This window comes from Ctenopharyngodon idella, chromosome 3, assembly GCF_019924925.1.
Source record: "Ctenopharyngodon idella isolate HZGC_01 chromosome 3, HZGC01, whole genome shotgun sequence".
In the NCBI taxonomy this organism is placed as follows: Eukaryota; Metazoa; Chordata; class Actinopteri; order Cypriniformes; family Xenocyprididae; genus Ctenopharyngodon; species Ctenopharyngodon idella.
This window is the reverse complement of record NC_067222.1, coordinates 8913249-8935902: the sequence shown is the minus strand read 5'-3', so window position 1 is coordinate 8935902 and position 22654 is coordinate 8913249. Positions and strand designations below refer to the sequence as shown.

At 37.2% G+C, this 22654-nt stretch overlaps 1 protein-coding gene across 4 annotated transcripts in view; it reads right to left on the bottom strand.

Annotated features, from left to right (window-relative positions):
• The window catches only part of LOC127509852 (GTPase IMAP family member 8-like), an 82671-nt gene extending 68700 nt beyond the window's left edge, over positions 1 to 13971 (bottom strand). For 2 of the 4 annotated variants that reach the window (XM_051888995.1, XM_051888996.1), the window contains exons 1-6: positions 13604 to 13971; positions 12025 to 12066; positions 6690 to 7241; positions 5697 to 6332; positions 5244 to 5279; positions 2014 to 2673 (exon numbers count right to left, since the gene is read on the bottom strand). In XM_051888995.1, the coding sequence (XP_051744955.1) occupies positions 2014 to 2673; positions 5244 to 5279; positions 5697 to 6332; positions 6690 to 7241; positions 12025 to 12066; positions 13604 to 13619 (1942 nt within the window). In that variant the 5' untranslated portion in view covers positions 13620 to 13971. The remainder of the gene's footprint in view (positions 1 to 2013; positions 2674 to 5243; positions 5280 to 5696; positions 6333 to 6689; positions 7242 to 12024; positions 12067 to 13603) is intronic. The other 2 variants (XM_051888997.1, XM_051888993.1) reach the window with 2 other exon arrangements.
• Positions 13972 to 22654: the final 8683 nt, after the last annotated feature.

Sequence of the window (22654 nt, the reverse complement as noted above, 5' to 3'; positions counted from 1 at the left end):
TGCATTGACACCATTTTCTTTAAGAGCTGCTGTGCAGCCAAAATTATATACCAGTTATCAATGTAAAGCTGCTTTGACACAATCTGCATTGTAAAAAGCACTATATAAATAAAGGTGACTTGACTTGACTAACACACACACACTTGCTAGCTTTTAAACTACTAAACTAAAACAAACTATTTCAAACTGAAAAGCTTCAAACTTCAACCTTTTAAAACTACTCAACTTTCTGGCTAGGCTTTTTCAAGCCAACTTAAAGTTTGTCTACGAACTTTACTCATCTAGTTTATTTATTTATTTTTACAAGCAAATTGTTAGATTCTGATACTAACCACCACATTTAATCACACACGGGGGTGATGGGGGGTGTTGTTTTATTTAAAGAGCTATTTGAGTAGTCAATGAAGAAACATAAAGTACCTGATACATAAACCTTTGAAAATAAAATCATATTCTGGAGGTCTTTAATTGCTGGGGTCAAACTGACCCCAGTGTAGAAAAAATGTTGCTGGATTTTGAGGGTAATAGGAGGGTTAATGTTATTGTTGTGTTAAATGAGAAAAGCAACAAAGAAACATTACAAATAAAAAAATATATTTTATTTGACTCAACATGAGGTTGAGTAAATGATGACAGAATTGTCATTTTGGGGTAAACTATCCCTTTATTTATTTATTTTTAATTATTATTAATATGGAAATATATTATTATTATTATTATTATTATTATTATTATTATTTTATATGAAATGATACTCTAAAAAATATCTAAAAAAGCCAGTAGGTGGTGGTAAATGTCTTAATGAGTGAGTAATTGAGTCATTAATTCATTCGATTCATTCAAATGGCTGATTCATTCAGCACTGAAGTTAATGACTCTTTATGAATGGGCCATAGAATCAGTAATTCACCTGATTGATTTGTTCAAACCACTGATTCATTCAGAAATGAAACCGCTGAGTGTTGCTCGGAGACGCACAACCGTTCTGTTCTGGCTTTGTAGGTAACAATTTCATTGGCAAAATTGAGCAAAAGCAGACAATATTATGTCTAAAATATAATACAATAGGCCTATTATTTACAATATTAACTTCTGATTTACTGAACTGTTGTATAAAATCAATATATCACATTTGCACTACTGCCACGGGACAAAAACAGCACTCATGCGCTCATTACTGGTGTGATACTATGGTACTATGATCATAAGACATAAATATGAGACAAAAACTCATACAGGGGCATTTCTGCCCAGATATCTTGAATTTTAGGGTTATTCTAACTGCTTTCTATTGGCTCCATCACGCAGTGAGTTGTTGCTTCATATTCATCATCAATCAACCGTATGAAATGTCAGATGACCTACATAGTAAGTCAGGGGCGGGGCGGGTGCATTAATTGTGTTATTATAAAGTGTAATTAATTAACTGTAATTAATTAATCTAATTAACATGTTAAATCAACAGCCCTAATTTTGACATAATGTGTGTGTATGTGTCCATTCAAGCACAAATAGATGAGGAAAAGAATTCTGTGTTCACGTGCATCTGTGTAGCTCTCTCTGTGTGTGTGCACAGAAAGCAACACACAACTCAGGAATTAAGCTCTAGAATGGTTTAAAATCACTTCAATGTTTAAACTAACAGAACCTAAAACGTGCAAATGATGAACATTTGCTCTATGATTGTTAAACATTGCAATTAATCGGAGAATCATGTGAGTTTCAAACCATGGTGCCAGATCTGTAACAACTACGATCCCTATACTTGACATCGCACATCTTGCAATGTGACTATCGCAGATGAGCACGCCGCACTATCAATGCTAAAACTATATATCATGCAGCCCTAATTCCACTGATCTGAAATTAACATTTAGGACTAACTGCTGCAATTATTTTTTGATCAAGACAATAATATATGTTATCAATGCATGGATCAAACTGACTTACTATATCCACCATAATTTTTAGTGAGCAATGAAAATGGTCAAACTGATATTCACTTTGAACTACCTTCATCACTTTCATCACTTTCTCTGTGGTCATTTTCTTCCTCTGATATGTTCTGCTCTTCATTCATTGGAGTTCCTCTAACATCATGAAATACGTCACATGTAAGACAGTCTTCCTGATTTTCCTTGAGTTTCTTATCAACCATCTCGAATACCTCAGAACGCCATTCTGGTCTTCTTTCATCAAGCTGCAGATGTGCTCCTCCACAATCCTTTATTAAATGATAAATTGCCCTATTCCCCAAATAAACATATGATCTGTATGACTCTTGATCAGTCGTAATCACTATGGTGTGTTTAATCGCCTCTTCGCTGAATTCTTTCAGGATCATTTTCACTCTTATCATGTCCTCCTCAGTGAAGTCATTATACTGCAGTACGAGTATGAACGCATGAGGTCCTGGATCAGACAGATTCACACACTCTCTCACTGTCTGTGTGATGTGACGGAGTGACAGATGTGTCTGGAGCAGCTGAGGACTGATGATGACGGTCACATATCGGTCTTCCAAATGTCTTCCGACTCCCTGCCTGTGCTGCTGGAGCTTCCTCTCAGCTGAAGAAGCTTCACTTTCAAATGTATCTTCCCCTAAGATTAAGTTTCCCACTCGACTGTTTTCAGACACATTCTTCCCCAGTAGAACAATCCTCAGATCACAACCTGAAACACAAGAGACAACCAAATCAGCCTGATGCTTCTTTGACATAACTTCATAATTTATCTAAATATACACAGATATAGGGTACAACAGGGCTAATAGTGCAAGGGGATAAAATTAGTCTCGCATAGCCAGAGCTTTTAGACTGGCGGCAGAAGGTCTGGACTCCATGGCAGCTTTCATTGTCAAAGAACCAACCAAGAGGACATCTGACTGACATGAAATTCAACCAATCACAGTTTGTTTTGTTCATGTTTAAGGGCGTGAAAATGTAAAGTCGATGTCCCTACAGTAACAGGACATATTTAAAATTTTCTTTTGTGAGTTTAAGGTTATGCTGTGAACTTCACAAATTTCACATACTTATGAAAATCCCGCATTTAGTTGATCCTGATAAGTAAACAGGATGACTTTATTATTCTGTGAGGGGTTTTGGGGTCACAACAGCTTTGTTTCTAGATGGACTGTTAAAGAATGTGACACAAATCCCCTAATTCCTGGGGCAAGTTCGTTTGGTGGAAAAAACAGCAGTACAATTGATGCAAAATGTCAGTGCCAAATCTGTAGCTCAGACAAGCACAGCAAAAGCATTGCTTGCCTGGGACGCGTCCACACTGTGGCTGCTCTCACTGCGAGAATGGGAACAGTGCTGACAACTTGGCGACTAAAAATGATGCTTTTGCCCTGTGACTATTGGGTGAGACTATTAGAGTATAGAGTATAGACTTTAGCCATTTTAAGAAACTGCTGAAGATGAATCTTTTTTGCCAACACTTGACGCATTAATACTAAAAAAAAAAAAAATCTTTGCTATGTACTGTGCTGGACTGAAAGTGTTGCATTATTGTTAGTTTGATTGCTCCTATTGCTCTCCTAAATTGTAAGTCACTTTGGATAGAAGCTTCTGCTAAATGTAAATGTTATGTAAAAGTCTTGCCTTGCTGTGCTCGTGAACTGCTTTCTTGCTCCGCCCCTCATTCTCCACCGTTCTCTCCTCTCAGGAGCCTGAGACGAAGAAACAATGGAGTCGCAGGGCTGAGCAGATGGGACTAATTGAGCACACGCATGTACATATCCACCAGTGGCATGCACACCCAGACCTCCTTTCACTGTTCAAGCGAGTCAAATAAAAAACAAAACCTTCACAGATCCTGCTGCAAACATCAGACCCCCGCCACAGTGCAGCAAGCTGCCATCTGCGACTCACATCTTTCGAACCGAAGTACAGTAGAGAAAGTCCCCGCAGCCCACAGTAAGTTAGGCTTTTACAGCCACTACTTCCTCGTCCTCAAGAAGGATGGTGGCCTCAGACCCATCCTCAATTTGGGGTGTCTAAACCACGCTCTAATAAGACGGCCATTCAGAATATTAGGAGATTGGTTTTAATCTAGTGGAACTGAAAGACACATACTTTCATATCCAGATAGCTCCCAATTAACAGACCATTCTTGAGATTCACATTTGAGGGGGTTGCTTACAAGGGTAAGACAAAAACACGTTTTTCAATTGTATATACTAACTGTAACTTTTTTGTTCACAATTATCAAAATTTCAGTGTACCTTCAAAGGGTTAGTTCACCCAAAAATAAAAATGAAAATTCTGTCATTTTTTACTTTTATTTTGATAAAAAAATAATAATTAACACGATAATTAACACTTCCAGATGCCCAGAATGGTACTAAAGACATTAAAACAATTCATGTGACTACAGTGGTTCAACCTTAATGTTATGAAGTGACAAGAATACTTTTTTTTGCACCAAAAAAACTAAATAACTTATGATGCAACGAAGCCTTGTTTACTGAAATCACGTGATTTTGGCAGTTTGATACACGCTCCAAACCACTGATTTGAAACAAGAGATTTGTAAAGCTTCAAAGCTTCATGAAGCAGTGTTTTGAAATCACCCATCACTAGATATTGTTGAAAAAATGGCTTATTTGTTTTTTTTGGCGCACAAAAAAGTATTCTTGTCACTTTATAATATTAAAGTTGAACCACTGTAGTCACATGAACTGTTTTAAATATATCTTTAGCCTTTCTGGGCATTTGAAAGTGTAAATTATCTTGCTGTCAATGCAGGCCTCACTGAGCCATCGGATTTTATCACAAATATCTTAATTTGTGTTCTGATGATGAACGAAGGTCTTACAGGTGTAGAACAACATGAGGGTGGGTAATTAATGACATTATTTTCATTTTTATTTTTAGGTGAACTATCCCTTCTAGTGCCCCTATTATGCTATTTTAAAGGTTCCTAATATTGATTAGGAGGTCTCCTACAACAGGTTTACATGAATCCAAGGTCAAAAAATAAACTTTCATTGTCTCATAATATACATTGCACATCATCACATTTTTCAAACATTCTCAAATGACTTGTCAGAAGATTCAGTTTCTCTCCTTTCTGAGAGCCTGCTCTGCTCTGATGGCCAGACTTTAGTTGTTCATTACATAAAATATACTAATGTAGTAGGTTTATCAGTAATATAAATATATCACAGTAACAGACAGTATGTCTTCATTAAAATCACACTTTAATGCTGCTTTCAAATCATTGAATGGACTTACTGATGGGACGACTGAAATCTGGACAACTTCTGCCCACTGCAAAACAAGAACAAACCAGTGGATCTGATTATACACATACAATGATTCAGAATGACATCTGAAAAATACAGCTCATAATATCATTCCAACTTAAAAATAGTTTTGATAAGGATGATATAGGATTCTGATGGATAATTGAAGAAACTTAACAACTGGTATATTGTTTAAAACTCAAAAAAAAAAAAAAAAAAAAGACCTATATCACATCATTTTCAACCTTCAGACTTGTTTTATGGAATTAATTTTTGTCTACTGAAATCAAAACATATTCTAAACTATATAGAAAAAAAATATTCATCAACTGCTCCATTAAGCTTCTAGAGGTGCTGTTGCTAAAACATGAATGTACAAAGATGTTGCACCATATTTTGTTATTAAAACCTATAAAAGATTTTATGAGTATAATTCACTTACCCTCTGACTGAAGCTTCTGCTTTGATTCATTTCTGACTCTGTTCTCTTGAGCTTTCACATACATCTGAAGTGAATAGGGTTCAGTCTTCATGTTCTCTATATAATCCAGCAGTTCTGGGATCTGTCTTGAGCTTTCCGGTTCCTTTAACCCAATCACTCTGTACTGCCCTCCACAACAACTGATTAATCTCTGAGATTCTGGACTAGATTTGACAAAATCTGTTGCTTTTTCTACAATATGGAGATATGTAAAGAAAATCAGAATGAAGTGCTTTCCGGAGCTGAATATTCTCTGGATCTTCTCTATTCCTTCTCTTTCTTCATTAGTAAGTGGAGTAGCAGGAACAATGAGGAGGAAAACATGAACTCCAGGATCACAGAGAGACACACAGTGGAGAGTCTGACGCTTCACTTCCTCCTCTGAGAGACGATTGAGAGCTGGAAGCTCCACCAGACTGATCAGACGGCCATGAACCTCAACATCACTCCACACACGCACTGATGTGGACTCTTGAGCTGATATGGCTGTGTTTTTCCCCAGTAAAAGCTTTGACATGGAGGCTTTTATTTCCTCATTATAACCACATATTGCCAAGATCAGCTTTTGATTTTTAGACATGCTAAATACACTTGGTTCTGAAAAACAAAAATATCCACACGTTTCAGCTTTTTGTCCTGGAAATATTTTTTGTCATTAAAAACATTTTATTATTCTTTTTTTTAGAGGATATTTAAAATAAGAAAATTATCTGAGAAGCAAGACTCTATAAGCTATAAATGTATAAATGTATTAGTCTAACCCCTCTGGTAAATCATTTTTACTTGTTTTATTTATCAACCTAAATTATGCAAAATGCTTCTCATTTTCAGGTGCTGCCAGATCCTCAAATAAGGCCAAGATATTATTTATTTTTTTTAATGCTACATAGTTAATTAAATTGGTCTATGTAAACACTACTGACAGCAGTCCGGTAGCAACTATGAAAGACTTACTGTCCACTTGATTCAGTGATGAGCTCTGTTGTGTCTCCTTAAAACCACTACGAATGAGTATTTCATCCACTTTTTGAAGTATTTGAGAGCGTTGTGTGTTTTGAAGTTGAAGACGTCCTCCTCCACATTCTGTAGATATTTGCTGAATGAATTCATTTTCATGTTTCTTTTCAGCACTGTGTGTCTCATCATCAGTAGTCAGAATCATTGTGCGCTTCATCGCCTGCTCACCAAAGCAGTTCAACACTGAAAGTAATCTGTCTCTTTTCCTCTCACTAAAGTCATTGTGCTGCAGCACCAGTATGATCACATCAGGTTCTGGAGAAGAAAACTCTGACACTTTCTGTGCTATTTTTTGTTGTGAGATTTTTGATTTGAGCAGGTGAATGGTGTTGATGATGGTGATGTTTCTCCCCTCCACTCTTTCACTGTGCTCCTCTACATCAGGTTGTGGTGTTTTTTTTCTAAACACTTTTTTATCTAAGATTAAGTTTCCCACTCTGTTGTTTTCTGATGCGTTCTTCCCCAACAGGACAATCCTCAGATCACTCACTGAAACACACAACACACAAATACATTATGTTGTCAAATGGCAGTTGAACAGTCATCACTGTATCAAACAATCAAGTATTTACTTCAGAATACAAATTCAGGAATTACCATGCACTATTTAAGCTGTACATTCACTGTACCTAATTTCTGTAATTTGAACAGTATTTTACTGTAATATGTACAGTAAGATACTGTAATATATAACTGTCTGGTGGAAGTGACGGTTAATGGACAAAAGAGAAATTATGTCCAGTAACTCACCAAAAATGTTAGTATATTAATTCTATTTTATGTAAAACAAACTATTTCAAATTATTCCTAAATGGATATAGTGCGTATATGGGTAAAGAACACTGATGCTGACCTTTTGGTAATTTCTGAAACATGGCTTAACAAATCAATTTCAGATAATGTTATTAAATATTGAAGGGTATAATGTTTTCAGAATTGATCTGCCAAAAAGAGGGGGTGAATTAGCGATTTATATAAAAAATAAGTACAGGGTAAAATTGTTGCTATTCAAGTCAATACCTAAACAATTTGAACTTATGGCAGTTGAAGTGGTATCCTCAAAATCCTTAGCATTTACTGTTGTGGGTTGCTATAGACCTCTGTCAGCAACATATTCTGTTTTATTTAATACAGATTTTATGTCAAAGTTGAATTTTAAAGAATTAATGTTAATTGGAGGTTTTAATTGGAATTGGCTGGAGCCTTCATCTGCTAAAGGTAAGTTTTTTTTTTTTTTGTGATACCTTTAACATTCAGCAATTAGTAAATACACCAACTAGGTGAAATTTAAAAAAGCTGGATAATTCATCACTTCTTGATTTATTTTTTACTAATTTACCGCAAAGATATTCAACAGCATCTGTGTTTGCACACTTTTTGAAGTATTTGTGAGCACAAGATATTTAAAAAATATTGCATCAAGGGTCGAGATAACCCGTTTCTCACCCACATTATCAAATTTGATTCATGAGCGTGATGTTGCCTGGGCTAGAGCAAGGCACTTTGATCTTACACTCAAAAAATTGAACTTTCACTGTTGTTAGTTTCACTCAAACCACCCTTGTTCACATTACTTAAAAAACTCATGTAACTACATGAACGTAATTTAACTGCGTTGTTTCTAAAAATGAGTATTGTCAGCTTACCTTAGTAAGTGTTTGTTCAGTCAACTTAACATTGCTGAGTAAAACGCACAAATTAATGTTAACATAACTAACTGGGCAGTGGATCCGTAATTCCCAGCATGCTTTGCATGGTCCTGCATTAGGAGAGTAAATTTAGGGATTAAAGTGTTATTTTATGTGTTTTTCAGTAAAGGGAAAGATGTTGTTAGTTTATGTTAGTGTTTAATGTTCAGTTATGTTGGACATTTAGAGGAGTTTCTGTAATGTTTTTGAATGTGTGGTTACCATTATGCAGAAGACTGTCGCCTGTGTTTAGGCTGTGTACACTCATATACGCATGTTTAGGATGTAATTCCTGCTCTCAATTAAATTGATTTCGTTCAATTAGTTATATTTTGAGCGCATTTTGTAGAAAAACTAGTTCATTTAATAAGGTAAATTAAGTCAATAAATCTGTTCACCTTACGTAATAAACATAACTTTATTAAGTAAACTGCACATATAAATATTATGTAATAGTGACATTCAAATGTTTTGTATTTACTCAAAAAAAAAATTGTCAGTTTTACTTGAATTTCTTTTGTTTATTCAACTAAATTGTTATTTGTACAAATTACTCAATATAGTTGCGCAGAACCACTTGAAACTTCTTTTTTAAGTAAATCCAACAATTCTTTTTTTTGAGTGTAAATCCGATTGGCTTTGTTTCAGAAAATTATGAAATAGATGTACAGCGATGATAAGGAAAGCTGAAGCTGATTACTTTTTAAATGAAACAACTCATAATTTAAACAAACCTATGAAATTTTGAAAAAACTTTGACTCCATTACTGATGTAAAAAAAAGGCTGTAGGACTTCTTTTATATATAATGGACAATTCCATTAAAATTTCAGAAAAAGGAGAGATGTTGAACTGTTTTAATAAACACTTTTTTGCTGTTGGGTCGTCACTCAAGGCACCTAAAACCAAAGACATGAATATTGACACAGGAAGACATCTATCAGATCGTAAGTTTTCTTTTAAACAACTTGTAATTTGTCAGATTAAAAAAGCTCTTAAAACATTGGACGTGAATAAGTCAGCTGGTCCTGACCAGTAAGAACCATTTTTTTTTTCATATTAGCTGCTGATCACATAGGCTGCATTTACACTGCAAGTCTTAATGCACAGATCCAATCTTTTGACCATATCCGATTTTTTGACCAGTGTGTTTACATTCACTTTAGACGCGACTGGTATCGGATATCTGTGTTTACATTACTTCCTGCCCTAAAATGATTGTCACTGATAGTTTTACATGCACATGGTAGATCCTCGGGTTTTGAATAAAAATTATTTATATATTTCATGTCGAGTGGCCATGATTACGTGTCAGAATGGATAAGTTAACAGCTGTCAGTGTCATGGATGAATTGCAGCGCAAAGTCTGGATACAGACCGGAAAAAAATAATTTTGCGTTTGATATTTTATCTACAGTTATTAGTTTTAGAATTCCATTTTTTTTTTTGAGCGAGCTAAGGAGAGAGAGAGCGCGCACGTGAGAGAGAGAGAGAGAGAGAGAGAGAGATAGCTACAGTGAAGCTTTTGGCTTATAAGAAAAACAACGCGGCGGTCTCTTTTAAATTAACCTTGCAAAGGTTGAAATTGCTGCGAATTGTTGTTAAAAAAAAAAGCTGCGAATTTTTACTGCGAGTGCATACAAGCACGTCTGCTTCATAATACAACATTGAAGCTACCTTTTAGTGAGCAAATGTGTATTGGAATTCCAATGGGAATCGGATATGCGTGTTTAGACGTAGGTCGAATGTCCAGAGATCGGATATGTATCGGATTTAAAACCACATTTGGAAGTGGCTCAGATCGGATGTGAAAAAATTGGATCTCGTGTGGATTTTTGTGTTTACACGTGTGCAACTAATTCCGATCTGTGTCAGATGTGAACAAAAGATCGGATTTTTTGTGCCAGTGTAAACGCAGCCATAGCTGCTCCTTTGACATATATCTAGAATCTTTCAGTGAGTCTAAATGCATTTCCAAAGATGCAGAAGTCTGCATTCGTTATCCCATTGTTAAAAGGAGGAGATGCCTCTGATCTGAGTAACTACAGGCCGATCTCAAACTTTGCATTCTGTCCAAGGTTTTTGAATCTCTCATTAGTGAGCAGTTGATTAATATGGCATTTTATCACATAATCACCCAGGTTTTAGGAAAAAGCACAGCACAACTACAGCTGCTACCAGGGTTTTAAATGATATTATTGAGGTGCTCAACAGAGGTCATTATTGTGTTTCACTCTTTATTGACTTATCTAAGGCTTTCAACACTGTTGGTCTTAGTAAATTGAGAAAACTAGACTGGGACTAATTGGATTGTCAAAAGATACAATTTCTTGGTTTGAAAGCTACTTAGTGGACAGCACACAGTGTGTGCAGATGGAAGGCCATTCATCTGCACCTTTGCAGATTATGAGGGGTGTTCCTCAGGGGTCTGTTTTGGGGCCTTTTTATTATTTATATTAATAATTTTGACATTAATATTAGTAACGTTAATTTTCATTTTTACGCCGACAATACTATGATCTACTGTAGTGCACCCAAATTACCTCAAGCTGTGTCCTTGCTACAATGTGCTTTTGATGTTGTGCAACAAAGGCTTTGTGATTTAAGCCTGACTTTGAACGTGACTAAAACTAAAGCAATGTTCTTCTCAAGATCAAAGAAGCAAGTAGCAAATCAACCATCACTTAAAACCCTACAGACTGAATATAAATATGTAGGTTTTATGATTGATGACTCCTTATCTTTTAAATCTCATGTTAATCAGTTCAAGTCTTTTCTCCAGTGCATAGAAACACCAAACACCAAATGCCAGGTATGTGATGTTCACATATATCTTAGAACAGGATTTATTTCCAGGTATAACTAACTGTATACTCAAAATGTTTCTTTGACTCTCATTTATATAGTTAACTATATTCTAAATAAACTACAAACAAAAAATTATAATGGTCCCCAGGAGATTCATCCTAGGGACTAGGGTGTTGCCTTTTTTCAACTAGTGGCTCCTTGAGGTCAAGATTTGTAATTTGTACTTCTAAAAAAAAAAAAAAAGCAAATCGTACCCTTGGAATTATAAGGTTCTCTCTGACATTTTTGTCAAAATTGAGTTATTCACATATTCTTATTCTGTGACAAATGATTTGCATTATGTAATTTTTTTTTTTTTTTTTTGCGTACATTTTAGTACTTTTTATTTAGAAAACAAAAAACAAAGTCAAATCGAATTCAAAAACTTTGAAGCTCGATATCTCAAAACTGCTCAGAATGCAGATACAACCTAATAATTCAAAGTGGATGAAATGTTTATGAGTTATTGGGATTTTTTTTGGGGTGGAGGTGGTATAAAAATATGGTTTACAATGCTATACCACAATTGGATTGTTCTATATAAATTGTTTAAACTAAATGAAAATACATGAATACATTGCTGTACAAAATACTGTACATGAAAATACAGTAATAATACTGTAAAACATTTTATAGTATTTTACTGGCATACAGCTGCCAGTAAGTTACTGTAAAAAATGCAGCAATCTCTTTACAGTGTTCATATAAATACCACTATGTTATCTTTAATGGACTTACTGTTGGGACGATCACCCCTTGGACTTTGGCTTCTCTTGATTTCTGCAAGAAAAAAAATCTAATTATGTGCACTGTTAAAATTATTTTGTGTGAAATTACAGTATATTCCAGGTTAATAACTGCATGACTTTCACAGATGTTCCACAGTAGGACTTCTCTTGTATCTAACTGCACTCTCCAAAAATTACTGTACTTACTGTATTTCTACAGTGCATATGTACTATGAAGGTACCCAGCATACAGTGCGGCATGAATAGATGTGGAGTTTCTTGATTCTTGTTGGTTTTATCTGTGCTGCTGAACTTATTTTTGCTTCATTTTTATCAGTTTGTGTGGTTGGTTTATTTCATAATGTTCATAATTTATCTTTTTTTTTATTATTTGTTGAGTGTCACCATTGTTGTGTTTTGTATGTCGAGTATTGATGTCTGTGCATCATTAGGTGATAGAAGAAAAAAAATCTTGTGTTTCAAGCTGATGTCACACCTTTCAAAGATAAATCTCAGCAGCTGCTTCACTATTGTGAAATATCAATCTACAAACAATTATGAATTTGAAATAAGATATTGATAAATCTTTATGCTGAAATAATGCTAATAGTATAGTCTGACCAAATGAAAAATAGCTAATTAGCTTATTTTATATTCTTGTCATTGTTTTAACAAATGTTTTCATTTGTCACACTTCTGACTTGGATAGATCAGAAATTTGGAAAAAAATATATACAAGGTCCAAGATCCCAAGCAAATGGAACACTGATCACTATTACGGTGACATCAAAACAATTACAGTGGTAAATATTTTTTTTTTCTACAGTGGCATGATTAAAGACAACTTTATAATGTGAATTCACAGTAAAACAAGGGCAGTTAATTACTGTGATTTCAGCATTATTTTACAATAATTTACAATTATCGATTCAATTCATAAGAAAATTACCCAGCTTGCTTTAATTTCACTGTACTCATTTCTGTAATTTATTGTGAAATAATACTCTTTAATATTGTATATTCCTGGCCAAAAAAAAAAAGAAAAAAAAATCTGAACAAAAGACACAGAAGGTGTTTTTATTTATTTATTTAGCTATTTTGCTTTCAGTGCAAAAGGTAACGCAGAAATTATAGGCCTACCAATGTTACTTCCGCATTCTGTAACAAAAACAAAAAGCAATAAAGCAGCAGATTTTGTACAATCGTACAAAAGAAATCATCCATTTGAGGTTACAGTATTGATGCTTTGTGTTTACGACTTAAGTCACATTGATAACGGCAGTCAGAAGAGTGAAAGATGTCATTTTTACCGTCACTTCCATAGCCACTGTATTAGAATCACTCTCACAGCAGCATTAAATAGTTTTTTGTAATTTGATGCAAAGGTAATATAATATTAAGTATAGTGTTATAAATGTACATACGTTTTGAAAATATAAAAAAACGTTGCAGGATTTACGATATTGATGACTGTTAAAACGCGTCATCGCAGTCTGTGAAAAGGGTCTAGGCCTATATAAACTAAACGAAACCAATGTTTATAGCACAGGTATTTGAATAAAACATGTATAGTCTAATTTGATACTTACCCAGTCTGTTTGCCATCTCTGCTTCCAAGATTCAAAAAAAATCTTACTCTATCTTACTCTATTAAATGTGTTTAACATCGTACCCGAAATGTGCGCCATTTAATCTCCAACGCCTTGTTTCTAAACCGAAAGTGTTGAAACGAGCGTGCATTGACATGTTGTAGAATTACACGCGTTTCCTTTTCCTGTGTGGGTGCTGCTTATATTTGAAGAGTCTGTTCTCTGTCAGCCTTCAGTCTTAACAATAGCGATGGACAAATGCTGTTCGGGTGCTTAAAAACTGCACTTGTTATCTGTTCAACCAGGCAATATATGATTCGAAAGAACGATTTCGATGTTTGGACATTTATTAAACCCAACTCAGATTACACGCAGCTACACCTGCGCCCCCTGTGGTGGATTTAAAACATATCCACATTTTCTCCATTTTAATACAGTGCTTGAAAACAAATATTCTGCATAAAACAAGTAAAACGAAACATTTCACAGATACAGTAATAAAAACAGTTGACATGTTGACATTTATAGATATAATAACAACTTTCTTTCCAATCCAAACCACATTATTTCATATAAGCTAAAAAAAAAAAAAAAAAAAAAAAAATCATTGTGGTTTTCTTCCATCTCATTTTGCTGCTGACACTTCCCACAGAGTAAATTATGCTAAAGATCTGCATTACAAAATTTCATTGTCACATATTTTGGTAACACTTATACCGGTGCACTAATATGCATTAATTCATGCTTAACTAATGCACAGGTAATCATGTTTTAATGTATGACTCATGAAGAACTAAACCATTAATTAATGATTACTGCATCAGCAACTAATAAAGAGTCTATATGATTAATAGATTAAGTAATATATGAATTGTTATTAATTAAATGTGTCATAATGTATTAATTCCTTAATAACATATTTTATTAACTAAAAGTGTAAATTAATGTGTTAATTACCACAATGGGTTGAAGCCATATACTTCAACTTTCAGTTGTCTGCTTTAATTAATCATTAATTTATGATTTAAATGTATCATTTTGTTATGACTTTACATGTTGAGGCACATGACTATTAACTAATTGTTAAGTAAAATGTAATAAATGGGTTTTGACAGTTCCACATGCAGTGAGTGTAATGACAGAGAATGTGTTTGAAGGATGGGTAAGTTGGGCTGCACACAAATATCAGCACACCAGAATCTGAACTACTGACCGCTGTTGCACTGTGTTTAAACTGGATGCGACCATTATCAAGTCATGCCGCAACAGCTATTTACACTGGACATGACAGACCACAGCAAGTCCATTTGTCCTTCATAACAGAAGTGACATTTTGTTGTGTCGTGTTGTGTTGCGTCGTGCCGCATCCAGTGTAGAATCACTATCACTGATTATAATGGGTTCTGTTCTCTTTGTCCGGTCTTGACACAGTGTTACAAAACAGCAGTGCCCGGCCGCATGTTCTCAGTGATCTGCCCTTGAATTCTAGACCTCAAGCTTAACCTGACACATTCCTGTGCCATGAACAACAAGGTTCTGGATACAGCAGTTTATCTGGTACAGTGGAATCACGGTTGTAGATAGTTGGAAATTGAAATCCATGGCTTAGTGTAGATGTCAAAACCATAATGACATTCCTTAACAATTAGTTAATAGTCATGTGCCTCAACAAGTAAAGTCATAACATAATGATACATTTACAAATCATTAGCTAATGATTAATTAAAGCAGACAATATGAAGTTGAAGTACATGGCTTCAACCCATTGTAGTAGTTAACGTTAATGTACACTATTAGTTAATAAAATATGTTATCAAGGAATTAATACACCATTAAACATTTAATTAAAAGCAATTCATATATTAATTAAACTATTAATCATATAGAATCTTTATTAGTTGCTGATGCAGTAATCATTAATTAATCTGTGCATTAGTTAAGCATGAATTAATGCATATTAATGCACCCGTATTGTAAAGTGTTACCCATATTTTCTTAAATTCCAGGTGAAACCCAAATAGCATGTGATCACCAGTGATGGGAATAACGACGTTATAAATAAATGGCGTTACTAACGGCGTTACTTTTTTCAGTAAGTAGTAATCAAACAAATTACTTTTTCTCCCGTTACAATGCCGTTACCGTTACTGACAGAAAAATGCCGCGTTACTATAATTGAGCTCACTGAAGCGGTTTTCATCCGAGTAGATCTCTCTCAGCCAAAGGACCTGCCAAGTTTTTTCTCTGGTGTGTTGAGGTTAGTCATACACAAATATAATTTTAAACTGATAATAATGTACGATGTTCTGTGTGTCTGTAAGCATGCGAGCGGAGCATGAGCTCAAACCAGAATGCCCTTTGTGACATGCTGGATCGAAAATATGTGAAATAAGTTTTTTTCTAGTCGACTAGTAGTTGTTCATTTAAGCCATTAGTTGACTAATCACATTTATATTTAATTTCTTAAATACTGGAGAGAATAAACCATAATAATGAGCGTTTACGTAATATAGGCTATATAGCACTCAAGCGCATAAAGTTTCCCATAAAGAACCGACAAAAGTAATGATTGTGAATGTGACAAAAACAGCAAGGAGACATTTTAATTGTTTATTAATTGTAATGACACTGAGGCGGTGTTAGAATCCATATGCAGTCATTTAATGTAATCAACAGCAAACAAATCCAAATCGACAGGCAGTTAGCATTAACGTGAGGCAGGCAGAGATAGAAACACAATAAAGCAGTCCAATCCAAACAACAGAACAAAGGGGAAATCCAAAAGGTAGAAACAGAACTAAACAGGCAATGGTCATACACAAGATAGCAAGATAATGATGATATAAATGCTTGGTAAGGCAGGTAAACTGGCAATACTTCGCAACAGCCTGATAGCCTAGCCATGCTTAAATGTCCCACAAACAGGAAGTGACTCAAGAAGCATAGGGAGCGGCACACAGTCAGTACTCGGGAGAGGGCTCCCTCTGCTGGCGTGACGTTACAGAATCCCTCCCTCTAGGAGCGACTCCTGGCGCTCGACGAGGGCGTCCCCGTGGTCTTGGTGCTGGACGATCGGGCCTGGCTCGATGAAAGTCCTCGATAAGTGATGGATCCAAGATGTCGTGAGCGGCTACCCAAGATCTCTCCTCAGGTCCGTATCCCTCCCAGTCCACCAAATACTGGAGCTGACCCCCTCTCCGTCTGGAGTCCAACAACTCCTTTACCGCATATGCAGGAGATCCATCAATGTCGACTGGTGGAGGTGGCTCCCGGTTCTCGACGTTGGGGTCAGCACCCAGGTGGACCGGTTTGAGGAGGGAAACATGGAAGAAGGGAGAGACACGATAGTTAGCTGGCAGTTCCAACTGGTATGTGACCTCATTAATCTGTCTTAAGATTTTAAATGGGCCTACATACCTTGGGCTGAGTTTTCTACTTGGTAGCCACAACTTGAGGTCCCGTATGGAGAGCCAGACCCTTTTTCCAGGTTGGTAGGGAGAATGTGGGCGACGTCGCCTATTGGCCTGGATCTCCTGGTTCCTGATAGCCCTTTGCAGACGTATATGCGCACTATCCCACACCCTCTCACTACGACGAATCCAGTCGTCAACTGCGGGTACCGTAGAAGGTTCTCCTGACCATGGGAACATGGGGTGTTGGTATCCCAGCACACATTGTAATGGAGTGAGACCAGTGGAGGAATGTTTTAAAGAGTTTTGTGCATACTCTGCCCATGGTAGAAACTCAGACCAGCGATGCTGTTCATGACCACAGTATGACCGTAGATACCTGCCAATTTCTTGATTCAATCTCTCCACTTGACCGTTGGACTGAGGATGGTATCCTGAGGTCAAGCTGACATTGATGTCCAGCTGTTTACAGAAAGCTCTCCATACTTGTGAGGTGAATTGCGTTCCCCTGTCAGAAACAACATCTTCAGGTGTGCCATAAACTCTAAAAACATGTTGGAAAAGTGCTTGAGCAGTTTCCATGGCAGTGGGTAGGCCTTTCAAAGGTATTAGACGCAAGCTTTTGAGAAGCGGTCAATGATCACAAGAATTGCTGTGAATTCGTTTGATGGCGGTAGATCGGTGACACAGTCTATTGAAAGATGTGACCAGGGTCGTTGGGGAATGGGCAAGGGCTGTAGCAAACTGGATGGTAATTCTTTTGGTGTTTTGGACTGGGCACAGACTGAACAGGACTTGACGTAGTTAGCCACATCTTTAACCATGGATGGCCACCAGAATGAGTTTTGTGTGAGATGGAGTGTTCTTAAAATTCCTGGATGACCTGAGCAGAGTGATGTATGGACCCATTGTATGACCCTTATTCTGAGATTTGTAGGAATGTAGCGCTTGTTGGGAGGACAACCTTGTGGCGTTGGTTCATTCTGTTGCTTTCTTTGGATCTCGTCCATCAGATCCCATGTAACGGGTGCAATGATAACTGATGGGGGTAGAATAGACTCAGGTGTGGATTCTGCTTGTGGATGATCATGTCGTCTGGATAGTGCATCGGCCTTGCTGTTCTTGCTACCTGGACGGTAAGTTACAGTAAACTGGAACCTCGTGAAGAAAAGTGACCAGTGTGCTTGGCGAGGGTTTAGTCTCTTTGCACTTTTGATGTATTCAAGATTCTTATGATCTGTGATTACCTGGAATGGGTGGGTGGAACCCTCCAGCCAGTGTCTCCATTCTTCGATTGCGGCTTTCATAGCTAAAAGTTCTTTATTGCCAACATCATAGTTGCGTTCAGCATCGTTGAGTTTTCTAGAGAAATATGCACATAGATAAAGCTTGCCTGGCTGTCCGTGACGTTGAGAGAGTACCGCACCGATTCCACTGTCTGAGGTGTCGACTTCCACAACAAACGGCAGGTTGGGATCTGGATGTTTGAGGATGGGTGCTGTCGTGAAGCTGTTCTTAAGTTCTGTGAAGGCTTGGGTGGCACTCTCAGTCCATTTTAATTTTGTAGGTTTACCTTTCAGTAGAGAGGTCAGTGGTGACGCTGTAATACTGTAGTTGCAGATGAAGCGTCGGTAGAAATTAGCAAATCCTAAGAAGCGCTGAAGTTCCTTGACTGTATTTGGTTGAGGCCATTCCGTAACTGCTGTGATCTTGGAATTGTCCATTTCTACACCATAATGGCTGACGTTGTATCCCAGGAATGAGGTTCGCTGGACATGGAATTCACACTTTTCCGCTTTCACATAAAGTTGATTCTTCAACAATCTTGATAGCACTGTCTTTACACATTCCTGGTGTTCCACTTCTGACTTGGAATATATCAGTATGTCATCAATGTATGCCACTACATACTTGTCCAAGATGTCCCTAAAGATCTCGTTGATGAATGACTGAAAGACCGCTGGTGCATTGGCTAGCCCATATGGCATAACCTGGTATTCATAGTGCCCCCTAGTGGTCAGAAATGCTGTCTTCCACTCGTCACCTTCTCTGATTCTGATGAGATTGTATGTGCTCCTGAGATCTAATTTGGTGTAAATTTTTGCCTCTCTGAGCTGTTCAAGTGCTGCAGGTACTAGTGGTAGTGGATAACGGAATTTAACTGTGACATTATTCAAACCTCTGTAGTCGATGCAAGGCCGAAGTCCTCCATCTTTCTTTTCCACGAAGAAGAAGCCTGCAGCCGCTGGGGAAGTGGATGGACGAATGAAACCGGAACTGAGGGCTTCTTCTATGTAGTCTTCCATTGCTTGAGTTTCAGGATGTGAAAGGGGATAAATCTTACTTTTGGGAGGCATTGCATTGGGCAGGAGGTCTATGGCACAATCCCAGGAACGATGCGGTGGAAGCAGGGTAGCTTTGGTCTTGCTGAAGACTTCTTGTAGTTCTTGGTAACACGATGGTATGGTGACTGGTTTAGATTCAGGACTTTCAATACTCGTGGTTAGACAAGGCTTGGTAATTATGGTGCTCGAACAGTGTGTATAGCAGAACTGTGACCATTGAGTTATCTCACCATGGTGCCACGAGATGACTGGGTCGTGAACAGATAGCCAAGGGTATCCTAGGATGATTTCATGGCGTGGGGAATCAATCACATAGAATGAGATGGTCTCCCGATGGAATAGTCCCACCAGAAGTTGCATGGGCAGAGTTTGTTGAATGATGCCATCTCCAATGGGTTTATTGTTGACAGCGTTGACCTTGAGTGGTGGATTGCAGGGCTGTGTGGGGATGTTGAATTTTTTTATGAGGTCTTGATGGATTAAGTTCAATGCAGATCCGGAGTCAATCAACGCTGTGAATTCAAAAGAATCGTTTTCAGTAGAAATCTTGACACTGGTAGTGAGGGACTTGGCAGTAAGGAGCAAAAGATTGTCAACACTTACCCGGCTGCTAGCATTGATGTTCCTCCGGGCCTTCAGTGGACATGCGGCACTGAGGTGGCCTGCCTCTCCGCAGTAAAAACACAGATTGTGTAACAACCGTCTTGATCTTTCTTCCATAGAAAGCCTTGTAACTCCTAGATGCATGGGCTCTGGGTTGGATTGAACAGTAGATTGGACTGGGTTGAAATTCTGAGGCATTTGCTGGATTGACATGGTTCTCAGTGATGGTAACTTGGATTTAGCAGGGTTATTGCGCATGAGATTGTCAATCTTGATTGCTAGTGTCACATATTCAGAGAAAGAGTGGTTTTCACCCTTGCATGCCAGCTCTGCCTGTAGCTCAACATTCAAACTGCGTTGAAATATGGCCTTGAGTGCAATGTCATTCCAACCACTCTGCGCGGCAAGCGTTCTGAATTCAAAGGCATAATCAGCAGCTGATCGGCGGACTTGAGTTAACTGCATGAGCTGGGTTGAAACACCTTGCCTCCCGCTGGATATTCAAACATGTCTCTGAGTTGTTGAACGAAATATGTATAGGATGTTTGGAACAACTGATCAGTTTCCCAGACTGCCACGGCCCACTCGATCGCTTTGCCAGTTAGTAGTGACATGAGAAATGCACATTTTTTCTCATCAGAATCAAAATCATCCCCTTGATGCTTGAAAAAGACTTCTACTTGACGGAGGAATCCTTTACATTGCTCTGCTGAACCATTAAACTTATCGGGTAAAGCAAAGCTTACCTTCTTTGGCATAGTGGGTGGTAGTGATCGTAAATACTGCGTGAGATAGTCGTTAGCCGCTTGCGCTTTGCCCAGTTGTTCTTGGTATTTTTTGAGGATGTCGCTCTGATAAGCGAACGCGGCCTGCAGATTAGAAACTTCTGCTGGATTCATCGATGGCGAAGTATTATGTAATGATGCTGAGGCAGCATTAGAATCCATATGCAGTCATTTAATGTAATCAACAGCAAACAAATCCAAATCGACAGGCAGGTAGCATAAACGTGAGGCAGGCAGAGATAGAAACACAATAAAGCAGTCCAATCCAAACAACAGAACAAAGGGGAAATCCAAAAGGCAGAAACAGAACTAAACAGGCAATGGTCATACACAAGATAGCAAGATAATGATGATATAAACGCTCGGTAAGGCAAGTAAACTGGCAATACTTCGCAACGGCCTGATAGCCTACCCATGCTTAAATGTCCCACAAACAGGAAGTGACTCAAGAAGTAGAGGGAGCGGCACACAGTCAGTACTCGGGAGAGGGCTCCCTCTGCTGGCGTGACGTTACATTAATAAAGAAATGTTTTCTGAATCAGTGTCGACTGCAAAGATGAAGTTGACATTGCTGACTCTCATCATCTCCGTGGACGCGCCTATAGAAAGAATGCACATTTCTTTCGGATTACATAATCAGAGTAGCCTATTTCTTTTCGATTTTAATTATTTCGTTTTAAAGTAGATATTTCAAGCTTTCTATAGATATATTTCTCATGTCTGTGAGGCAAGCAGCCTATACGCTGAGTTTCGGTTCATTTAGCCTATAAGACGCGCTCCAGTTCACGCGCCAGTGATCGGGTCGGCGCCTCCATGTCAGGATCATATTGTCTGCTATATTTGCTTCTTATTTATTAAATCCAGGCAATTGGTTGATCAAACATTGATTAAAATTAAGATAAAATTTTTACAAAACGAAATTCACTTTAAAGAAAGGCTTTCTACAAAACAAAAGTGAAATGAAGTGGTCAAAATCATGTCTGACCCACTCCATGTCTCCCGATATTTTGCACATCTTATGATGCATCTTACTAATGCTGTTCACTTTTCATGATCAAATCAATTAATTTAAAACATAACATAGGACTATTTAAACATAAATATTAAACTATGTTTTCTTTAATGGTTACCAACACGTAGTATAGTACAGAGAAATTTCATGCCGTGAGCAAGAGCGAATCATGAGTCAAGAGTCAGATAAAGAATAATTTATTTTTAGACTTATATTTAATATTAGGGGCATCCAAGTTATTTGAGTTTTTTTTTTTTTTTTTTTTTTAAAGTAACGCAATAGTTACTTTCCCTGGTAATTAGTTACTTTTATAATGATGTAACTCAGTTACTAACTCAGTTACTATTCGTGAGAAGTAACTAGTAACTATAACTAAATTACTTTTTTCAAGTAACGTGCCCAACACTGGCGATCACTGAAACAATAGGCGTGTTTGAGATGCGCCTAGCCTCGCCTGAAATGTAGGTGAGAGTAGGCGGCTGCAGTGAGGGGAGGAGTGAAAAAAGTGCAGGCAAGACGGACAGTCAGACATCTACGAGATCAAAGGCGGATATCGTGGGATTCACACTCGTGCGCTGTGTTGCTGATAAACTGGATGTAATTTAAGTTCTGTTGCTTTTATATGAAAATAAACATAATGAACAATACATGCAAAGTACTTGTTATTTATTTCCCTTCGAAAGATGTATCAATCATTTTAACTTTAATTATAGATTATATATGTTTTTATATATATTTTTTTTATAAATGACAACAATCACATAAGAGAGATTGCACTGTCAGAGACTTTAGGAATATGCACACATAATTTATACACATAAAATCATGATATTAGAGTTTTAAAATCAAACAGTTTAAAAGAGATCAATACATCACGGTTGTTTAAACCAATAAGC